The sequence below is a fragment of the Salmo trutta genome, chromosome 34, assembly GCF_901001165.1.
Source record: "Salmo trutta chromosome 34, fSalTru1.1, whole genome shotgun sequence".
NCBI lineage: Eukaryota > Metazoa > Chordata > Actinopteri > Salmoniformes > Salmonidae > Salmo > Salmo trutta.
In genome coordinates, this window is record NC_042990.1 from 22,811,000 (window position 1) to 22,821,720 (window position 10,721).

The window sequence follows — 10,721 nt, forward strand, 5'->3', positions numbered from 1 at the left end:
TGAGTTTAGATTTTTTTGTCAGTTTCGACCAGCCCAGACTAATAAAATATGGTGTGGCCTTTCTGGCATTTGCCAGAATTGACAGACAGCCAATCCGTCCATGCTCACTCCCACATTTCCGAGCCTGTAAGTCAGCTGCCCTCTACCACCTCTTGAAGACGTCAGGGGAGCTCCAGTCTGATAGAAAACAGCCGTGTGGAACAATACATGTTTGAAGAAGATCATATATATATTTCAGCAGCCTTATTCTCCATAGACCGGTGCATGCCAAATTGGCCCAGGCAGGGTGTAGTAGGGCTGGGCTACAGATACAGACAGGCAGTGCTAGAGCTATCCTGTCCTGTCCCGGTCTGGCGATGCAGGCAGCCATTGGAACAGCGTTTTCCACACCATGGCACTCAGGTTGGGAGGAGAGCATCCAAGCTGATATAATTGGTCCTGGTGACACAGGAAGAGAGGGTTTGATGCGATGGTAAGAGGGTAAGACTCATTCATAGTCAGACCAGGGATGGGTGATTGAAAGAGAGAAGAGGAGGCCATTGTTAGAAAGGATGTTCGGTCAGGGTTAGGGAGTTGAGAGGTTGAAAGGCGTGGAGGTTTTAGTGAGACACACACTGGTTGGTTAAGAGGTGTGTGTGTATAGGTTGCAGGTGCTTGGCTGGTTGGGGCATTGCTCTGAGCGAAATCTTCAGATGAAACTGAGCATATGAATTGTGTTGAATAAAACAGCACCTTTTTCAATTATTCATCCCTCTAAAATACTCTGACCAGCTAATAGATATAGAGATGCAATACTGAGAGGAATCTGTAGGTAGAATTTAAGACTGTTATCAAATTCTTTAGTCAAACTTATTTTAGTCTGATGTGCAATGAAGCTTATTTTCACTGTCTAGGATGAGTGCAAGCTGTCAAATCACTTTTTTCACAGAAAAAGAAAACGCATAGAAATGTTATTGACAGGAAATGTTGTTATTGAAGGAGAATGATTTACACAGCAATCCTTCCATCCGGCTTTTATTTAATAATGAGTCCTTTTTGAGAATATCTTCAAAGTTCTGTTGTTTCATATGCAGACAAAGGAAAGTGAAGGTATGTTTTCTGTGTGGAGAACAGGTTAGTAAAAATCTCCAATAGATTCCTCTATGCAGAAGATAATGAGGATAAATGCCATTGAATTTCCTCTCTACACACACGCAAACATACACACACACACACACTCTCTCTCGCTCGCTCTTTCCCTCTATAATCACTGCATTCTCAACATAAAATACAATTTCTCACCGTTTAATTGCCCCATTAAAAGATTGTACCTCTAAGATCTGTCACATTATTGAGCCTGCAGCCTTACTAAGGAGCGACCCCTGCTCTCACTTTAGTCAATTATCTAACCTTCACTTTCCTAAAGTCACTCTGGGTCTAATCTGCCCATAGACACAGGTCTAGGATCAGCTCACCATCCTTCAATCCTAACCTTTACCATTAAGCGTATAAAACTCCTAACTGACCATAGATCATTGTCTTGGAGGGACTTCCTCCTACTCAGCTGAAGTAACAGAGTACAGACGTGACCTTTATCATGTAGACAATGTGACATGTTCTAGTGCCAGGGACAGAGAGGGTAGCTGGGGGAAGCAGACACCTCCGCTAAGGGGGGTGACGTGACAGAGTCTGGAGAGAGAGTTAGCTCTCAGCACTCTGATAGCCTCATACGATTTGAGTGTGTGTGTGTGTGACAGGACACAGGAAAGAATGGTGTGGCCGTGGTGTGTGTCGGGGAGGGGGGAGGAGTGTGCATTCATATAAGTGTGTGTGTGTGTGTGTGTGTGTGTGTGTGTGTGTGTGTGTGTGTGTGTGTGTGTGTGTGTGTGTGTGTGTACGTAGGTGCGTGTGTGTGTGATTGAGGCTGTTGAGTGGGCTAGGTGTTAGACTGAAGGTGTAGACAGCATAGGAGAAGTCAATAGAATGCTCTTAAAGGAATGAACTTCTTCCTCCCCTGGAGTCTGCAGAAACACCCTTCCACATACCTTCCAAGTTAGATATTCTGAGAAGACTGACGGTGAACTATAAACAGGGCTACCACCTTATTGTGGGAGACGGAATGAAATTCTATTACAATGATCACAATATATACATGAATGTTGTACATAGTTCCACCCATATACAGTGCCCCCTGAAAGTCTTCAGACCCCTTGACTTTTTCCACATTTTGTTACGGTACAGCTTTATTCTAAAATGGATAAAATAAAACAAATCCCTCAGCAATCTACACACATTTTTGCTAATGTTTTTAAAAATCAAAAACAGAAATACTTTATTTATATGGAGTCCACCTGTGGTAAATTCAATTTATTGGACATGATTTGGAAAGGCACACACCTGTCTATATGAGGTCCGAACAGTTGGCAGTGCATAACAGAGCAAACACCAAGCCATGAGGTCGAAGGAATTGTTCGTAAAGCTCCGAGACAGCATTGTGTCGAGGCACAGATCTGGGGAAGGGTACGAACAAATTCCTGCAGCATTGAAGGTCCCCAAGAACACAGTGGCCTCCATCCTTCTAAAATGGAAGAACTTTGGAACCACCAAGACTCATCCTAGAGCTGGCCGCCCAGCCAAACTGAGCAATCGGGGAGAAGGGCCTTGGCCAGGGAGGTGACCAAGAACCCGATAGTCACTCTGACAAAGGTCTAGAGTTCCTATGTGGAGATGGAAGAACCTTCCAGAAGAACAACCATTTCTGCAGCACTCCACCAATCAGGCCTTTATGGTAGAGTGGCCAGCCAGAAGCCACTCCTCAGTAAAAGGCACACTTGGAGTTTGCCAAAAGGCACCTAAAGACTCTCAGACCATGAGAAACAAGATTCTCTGGTCTGATGAAACCAAGATGGAACTATTTGGCCTGAATGTCAAGCGTCACGTCTGGAAGAAACCTGGCACCATCCCTACGGTGAAGCATGCTGGTGGCAGCATCATGCTGTGGGGATGTTTTTCAGGGGCAGGAACTGGGAGACTAATCAGGATTAAGGGAAAGATGAACGGAGAAAAGTACAGAGAGATCCTTGATGAAAACCTGCTCCAGGTTCAGGTCCTCAGACTGGGGTGAAGGTTCACCTTCCAACCGGACAACGACCCTAAGCACACAGGCAAGACAAGGCAGGAGTGGCTTCGGGACAAGTCTCTGAATGTCCTTGAGTGGCCCAGCCAGAGCCCGTACTTGAACCTGATCGAACATCTCTGGAGAAGCCTGAAAATAGCTGTGCAGCAACGCTCCCCATCCAACCTGACAGAGCTTGAGAGGATCTGCAGAGAAGAATGGGAGAAACTCCCCAAATACAGGTGTGCCAAGCTTGTAATGTCATACCCCAAGTAGAATTGATGCTGTAATCGCTGCCAAAGGTGCTTCAACAAAGTACTGAGTAAAGGGTATGAATACTTATGTAAATGTAATATTAAACAAACAAAAAAAATGCAAAAATTTCTACAAACTGTTTTTGCTTTGTCATTATACGGTATTGTGTGTTTATTGGTAAGGGGGAAAAACTATTTAATTCATTTTAGAATAAGGCTATAACGTAACAAAATGTGGAAAAAGTAAAGGGGTCTGAATACTTTCTGAAGGCACTGTATAACTGGGAAATTGTTGTCATCTGGGCTTTGCCTGTTCACGTAATTATATTTCTACGGTTCCACCACTAACAAAAATCTAAACGTAAAGGCAGACTTTATGTTGAAAGAAAGACATGCACTGCTCAGGCATATGACAGATGCTTGCCTGTAAATGTTTGCATGATCTGTCCCCACAGGGTGTGCAGTGGGTGGGCTGTTTTATTTACTGGTGTGAAACAGACAAGCTAACATCAGGTCCGACCTGTCTCTGCTGCTCTACTAGACTGGGGCATTAAACACACTATGGCTTAATTGCATTATCTGGCCCACAGAGCATGGTGTCGTGTGAGAGAAGTGATAGAGAGAGAGAGAGAGAGAGAGAGAGAGAGAGAGAGAGAGAGAGACGAGAGGCAGGGTGGGACATATTGTTTGTGTGTCTAGACTGTGTCTATGGTTGAAGTTGATGAGGGGGGAAGTGGAGGGGGAGAGGAGGGGGGAGAAGAGAGGGTGAGAGGAGAGGAGGAGATGACAGAGAGGAAGGAGAGAGGTGCAAAAGGACGAGAGAATTTAGCAAGAGTAGAGGTACAGTAAGAGAGGAGGAGGAGAGGAGAAAGGAACGGAAAGAAAGACAGAGGATGTCAGAGGAGGGTAAAGAGGGAGAAAGGACAAAGAGAGGATGGAGAACGGATTCACATCTCATCTGGACAGACAGAGACATGGAACACATGCAGTATTGAACTTAACCCATAGTGAGAAAACCTTCTAGTTGCCACTCAGCAGTGCAGTGCTCTGCAAGATAGGCTAGTGCTCTCCAGTACTTGGGGCCCCTGTCCCCGCAGCAGCTGAGGGTGCAAACAGGTACTCCAGTCCCGTTAAGCGCACTCTCCCTCTCTCCTCCCATCGCTTCATATCTTTGCCCTCACATCTCCTCTCACCTCAGCGTTAAAAGGAATGGATGATATAAAGCACATTGAACTTTGGGGGGGGGGGGGGGGGGGGGGTCATTTTGAACCTTTCGATATATGCGTATTATTGTGTGCTTTGGCTCATTGTAGAGTTCTCATTCGGGGTTGGGAGTGTATCATCTCACAAATTGCAATTGAATAAAATGCAATGATAGCCTAGAGCAACATTTCAGAGATTGTCTATTGTATAGGCTAATCACCATACCACTTTTATAATCCTTAGTTAGCTCTCTGTGAACAAGACTAGAGGATTGTTTGTTATATTGTGGCTCCATTCATCGTGCTCAAGAAAGTAAACTTTACAGGAAGAGCCAGATGTCATTATTTATCATCTTAAATCTAATTTATTTATGAAACAGAAAAAGAATGGAATTCTCGGTTGAATTCCTCTTGAATTATTTAGACTGAAATGGTTAATTCCATACAAGGCCTCGGAAGATCTCGGCTCTGTTCTGTTTAATACTTTATTATCTTTCTAAACCGAAAACGCAGGAGAAAGGAAGAGAGAGGGGAAAAGTAGTTTATCCATCCTGGACACTATAATTGTTCTTCAACTCTTATTTAGGAAGTGTTTATGGAACATTTTAGGAAGCCTAAAATTCGTGAAGTTATGTTAAATAATTTATTGTTTTTGACAACTTAAGGTTTTGGGGATATTGTAGGATTTTAGTGTGGGAATGCTATTGCTGTAGGTTTATAATGTTATATCTTACTAAATTGGCTTGATGCAACGACTTTAATGAAGCATCTTATAAAGTGATAATTATATGATGGGTGGGTAATTCAATGAATCAAAATAAGTCCATGATGTAGGCCTTTACTATATATATTTACAAGATGTTTACCAGATCGAATTTTAACTGATTTGTATCAATATTATTCATCCATTCGATTCCTCTCATGCCATGTATTATTCAAACTGTTGAAAAGTCTCACTCAAACCTCGGGTTGAATTGCATCATGTCATGGATCTCTTAAAATGTTAGGCCTAGGCTACTCCTATCCCTTCAGCGGGAAAATAAGAAGATATTGCATGAAGTCAGTGGAGATAAAGCTATTAGATTAAGAAGTGTGTTAAGGAGCTCAACTCTTCGCTAATGGAGTATATTCTATAATGGAGTATATTTTATCATGACCCGTTTAGAGAGCGGTGGATGCGCAGCTCATGGTCCCAGGTTGATGCAGTCAAAAGCCGCCTAATGAAAAGAGACGCATCGCTGATTGCTGCTATATCTGGGCCCGCTGTGGAAGTGGCATCGATTTAACAATTTAGCAGCCCTGTCCTCTGTGTTGGAATTAGTCACGGCTCAACGATGCCCAGCTTGCCGCCTTTTACACACACACACACACATAAATGAGGGAAAAATATCCTACACTCTCTCTCGCACTCCAAGGTGCATTAATTGAGGATCTATATGTGCAAAATATTTAGTCTTGGAGGAAATTGAAAGTTCAATACGAAATGTAGAATAAACCTAGAAATATAATAGGTAATAATATGGTTATTATTATTATATACATATATATATATATGTTTAATGTCATTGCTAGGCTATGATATATGCCCATGTGATTTAGTAGATGTTGGTTTACGCGACACAATTTCAGCACCATGGAGAGCGAACACAAGGCACCCATAAAAGATAATCCTTTCAATTTTGCCTTAATAACAAACGTATTTGCATTTGCATTTGCAAAACGTAGGCTATAGGCTGGTCAACAACGCACCCCGTTTCAGCACCATGGAGAGCGAACGCAAGGAGAAATCACACTCAACAGAGAACATCATTCTGCAAAAAAAAACAATTGTTTATTTCCGTGACTCAACAACTGCAATCGGACTTTAGTGCAAGAAGTGTGAAATATGTCTATCAGATGTGATCATAAGCAAAACATACTGTATATTATGCACTACTTGGTTTATGAGGAAACATTGTGCTGTCATGCTTCAGGTTATTAGAACAGGTCTGGAAACGGTGTAAGCCACTAGGATACTCTGTGTCCCACTTCCCAGATCATAAAACAACATATTATCAGTGTGTTTTAGTGATTCAACAATCCAGAACTTTCTAATCTGTTGAATGTGGGGGGTCATTTTACTGGGAGAATGGGTAGGCTACTACTTTGCTTTTCTTAGTGTCCAAAGGGATTGAATCCCTCTTTTCCCAATCATTTAAAAATGCATTTAAAGTGAAAGTAGTCTGAATTTGATACTTATGCAAAACGTCATTGTTCTGATGTTTGTCATTATAACGTCATTATACTGACGTTTATGTGCATTAATGTATTGACATTTTTCTAAAACAAAAAAAGGCATGGAAGCATGTAGTATCATAAGGAGTTCAGATAGCCTTCTGCTCAGGTTGAGTTAATTCAAATGGTGAGAGGATAGCAGTCTCTGTATGTCTCTCTAATGAAGTCTATACATGCTGCAAAGACGAGGTAATATGTTCAACAGAGTTCTGCCTTCCATCGCCTATCCATTTAACCCAATCCACACCCTGTCCATGGCTGACTTGGACAGCACAGGTTTAAAGGAACTCTGTCTGAACAGCGGGTCGTGGAAGACCCCGTCCACCCAATCTCTCAGAGTAGCCACTGGCGAGTCCTGCTGCTCAGCCGCCCTCACCTTCAGGTGGGGTACTTCAGTCAGATACCCCCCTGGGGAGAGGGACTTGCTTGGGGTGGCTGTGTGCATGCATGGAGGGAACTCAGGTTGGACAGTAGCAGTTTGTGCAATGGACCAGATGTTAGGTTTGCTGCTCTCTGTACTTTGCAGGTCCCGTTGAGTGTAGAATGAGTTGGTTGTTCGGTCGTGGTCTGGTGTGTTTTTGAGGCAATCTGCTGACTGTGGCAATCGTTCATTCCCGTGTCGGAGTGTGTCTGGGGTATGTGTGAGTGGGCTGTTGGAAGGGTCTTTGGGGTGGTGGCGGTGGTCCGGTGGTGTGTGTACTGGGGTGTCTTTGGTGTGAAACCGGTGTTTAGGGTCGCAGTCAGAACCATCTGACTCCAGCAGATCAAAGTCCTCCAGGTCACTCTGTTTTAGGTCCACACACCTCCCCGTTACAGAGTCTACAACCAAAAAATACATAGATGTTTTAACAATCACATATTTCACAGGACGGATGGAAAACAACTTCCATATAAATGAATGGGAAGCCATTTTAACAGCCAGGTCACTCGTGATACCAGTCAGTATTCGACGTCCATCCATGTCTGAAGACGTCGGGAGATGACGTGGAAACCATCCACCAGGGGCAACAGTTAGAATCTGCCTCTGATTCCAAAGGTTGCAAGTTTGAATTCAGTGATAGCCTATCCCAAACCTTAACCCTTACCTTAACCATCCAGTGTTAATGCCTCACCTTAAGAATTTGGAGTTAATGCCTGAACTTAACCATAAACACTTCGAAATTTGACGTTTGGAACAACTTCCAAATTTCAGGTTTGAGAAACATGGATGAACATCTAATTCTGAGTTGACTGTGAGAGCGGGTCGCATGTTAATGAGTTCGTCTAGTCAATGATATAAATCTATGGTACACATGCACTCACCATCAACCTCTATCTCACGTTTGATTGGCTCCTCCTCTTGCGATCCCTCCACACCATCACTGTCATCTTCACAGCCCCTCTCATCAGAGCTTTTATTGGCTCGTGGTGACCATGTGACTTTGTTCTCCTTCTTCAACCTCCGCCGTGCATTGGCAAACCACGTGGACACCTGAATGAACAAACACATGAATAAATCATTACATATTTGATAAATTCCCAAAGCTACTGTTGTGGCCCTGAGCAAGGCACCTAACCCCTAAACCTGCTCCAGCGGCATCGTATGTATGTGTATTTAGGTCTTTAGGAGGCTTTAGGATAAAGCAGAAGACACATTTCTGTGGGATGTAATCTTCTTCTGTGATTAACCAGTGCCTAGTGCTCCTCGATCGTGGATGTACTGTAACACATGATAAGTTCAGAAGAGCTCCACCTAACATATTCTTTCCCAAACACTGAGCCAGTTGTTACCTGTGTAAGTGTCATCTTGGTGATGATGGCCAGCATGATCTTCTCTCCCTTGGTGGGATACGGGTTCTTCTGGTGCTCCTGCAGCCAGGCCTTCAGAGTGCTGGTGGTCTCCCTGGTAGCGTTCTTCCTCCGTGCTGCGGCACTGTCCACTGATGACCCATACCTGGGAGAAGGGAGGTGACGGGAGTGGTGTCAGAATAGGGGTGAATTTGACTGAGAAACTCTTCCAAATATGGCATTTTTCACATTATGTTTAATGGTTCTAAGATGTGCTGGAGCTTTGTTTTCAAATATTGTATTTTTTCCTCCTTGTACTTGGTGTTTGACATATTATATGTTCAAGAGATATGCGTGTGCAAATGGAACTATGTTATGCATCAATTACACATGCCTTATTCCTATTTCTCATATTTAGATCATATTTTGATGTTTACAAGAATTACAAGTTATTTAGAAACAGATAACATGTTTAGTAGACATACCCATATCGGTCATATGGATACTGCCCAAACGCGTAATCATATGGATAGTATGCAGGGGTTTGAGAGGCCCCCACATGTGCAGACGCTCCATCTTTGGACTCCAAGGTCCCCTGCAGATATGAAATCAAAAAACTTTCATTGACATAACTTGACAAAACCTTTCAAAAATGTAGTCAATTATGTTTTGTTTAGTCTACTTTGCTCACCACAGATATGGATCAGTCCAGTGCGCACGAATTGGACAAAGGTTTGTCCTTTTTATTTTCGCTGACATGACCAATTAAGTGAAAAGAAAGAAAAAAAGCCTACCTACCCTGGCATATAGAGCTGTTGCGTCGCCTCCGCAGGTGCCATAGTACCCTTGGCTCTTTCCATAGCCAGCTCCATACACACCCAGACCTATAGCCGGGGTTGGTATCTCCTGGCCGGGGGAGCCGAGCAGCCTGCTCTCGTACACTGGGCACCGAAGAGGCTGGGGAGAGGGATGCGTCACACCTGAGTCCAGGAGAGACCTTCCGCCAGGCTCGAAGCAGTTGGCCAAAGAGCTCGTGCTCATGAGGAACTGGCGCGAAAACAAGAAAACATTATTTAGGAAAAATATAGACAATACGCAATACATGAGCGCAAAACGAAAAAGGCTCCCAATAAAATACAGTCATTTCGTAAAACAAACAAAACGTAGGCTATATGATATATCTGCAAAACCGGAGACACTAGCTTATGAAGTACAGAAACAAACAATGTTTTCCTTCACCACAATCTCTTTCAAGTTTCTTCTAATTTAGTGAAAGACGCATTACCTGGTGTGTAGGTGAGTAGGGGTATCCTAGCTGCGGGTAAGCCATGATATCAAACATCAGTGAATGTCGGCAAACTTTAAAGGATCAAGCACGAGCACAATGTCCAGCTGTCACTCATCAATGCATCAGGATCAAGTAGCCGCTGATCTAAGGTCGGTTCCGAAGGTGGAATCTGGGTAAGTTACACGTGTGCTAGATCTGTGCGTAAAGGTAACTTTCAACACCAAGACACACTGCTTTCCACTGCGGGTAAAGTGCCGGCACCCAAGATTTGGTTTGTAATGAACAGTCTGCTTCAGGTGTTCTTCGGCTCTTCTATTGAGGTATTAGAGAAATATCAGCTATAGAGCAATTCTCCCTTGGGATGTTTTTTTGGGGATGGCTCAGGTGTCCAAGTCGGTTGACGGTTGATGACGCGCTGAATGAATGAATATGTTTACCGTCCAGTCAGTCTGGTGAAACACATTATTTGCAGTCCACAGAGGCAGGGATGTTGTGATCTATGATCCACAAACCAACCATGCCTCTCCTGATGCGCTCTCTGCTTTTAACTCGCCTGTCTCTCTGACGTCACATGGACTCCCGCCTGCACAACTACTGGTCATCTCCTTCACTAACGCATATTTAGTTCAGGACTTTCGATTTAGCACAATATATTAAATAAATTAAAAGTGGTCAAAATGCATCACTGAGTTAGAAAAGCCTGCTTTCATTAAGAAAACAAAAACGAAGGTATATGCCTAAATTCCTCCAAATTATCTTGAAGAATAAACGTATCAAAGTCTGCTTTCGTTGAACTACAAGACAGGCAAGAAAATACAACTATATAACTCTGGGCAGTTTCT

General features: G+C 43.3%; 1 protein-coding gene across 1 annotated transcript; it reads right to left on the minus strand.

The window, feature by feature from the left end:
• Positions 1–6,425: 6,425 nt before the first annotated feature.
• Positions 6,426–10,397, minus strand: irx4b (iroquois homeobox 4b). Its single transcript, XM_029731130.1, has 6 exons — positions 9,877–10,397; positions 9,390–9,638; positions 9,077–9,186; positions 8,595–8,757; positions 8,127–8,295; positions 6,426–7,643 (listed from the first exon to the last, which is right to left on the minus strand). Exons 1-6 carry the CDS (start codon positions 9,931–9,933, stop codon positions 7,048–7,050), a joined length of 1,344 nt encoding a protein of 447 aa, XP_029586990.1. The 5' UTR covers positions 9,934–10,397; the 3' UTR covers positions 6,426–7,047.
• Between the last annotated feature and the right edge of the window lie 324 nt (positions 10,398–10,721).

What these genes read in the sequence shown, in the direction of transcription:
- irx4b (XM_029731130.1), bottom strand. Translation starts at nt 9,933, where the DNA reads ATGTTTGATATCATGGCTTACCCGCAGCTAGGATACCCCTACTCACCT. An exon ending in CCAAGATGACACTTACACAG is followed by an intron (nt 8,296 to 8,594) that starts GTAACAACTGGC and finishes TTGTTCATTCAG; the next exon opens with GTGTCCACGTGGTTTGCCAA. An exon ending in ACGTGAGATAGAGGTTGATG is followed by an intron (nt 7,644 to 8,126) that starts GTGAGTGCATGT and finishes TTTTGGTTGTAG; the next exon opens with ACTCTGTAACGGGGAGGTGT.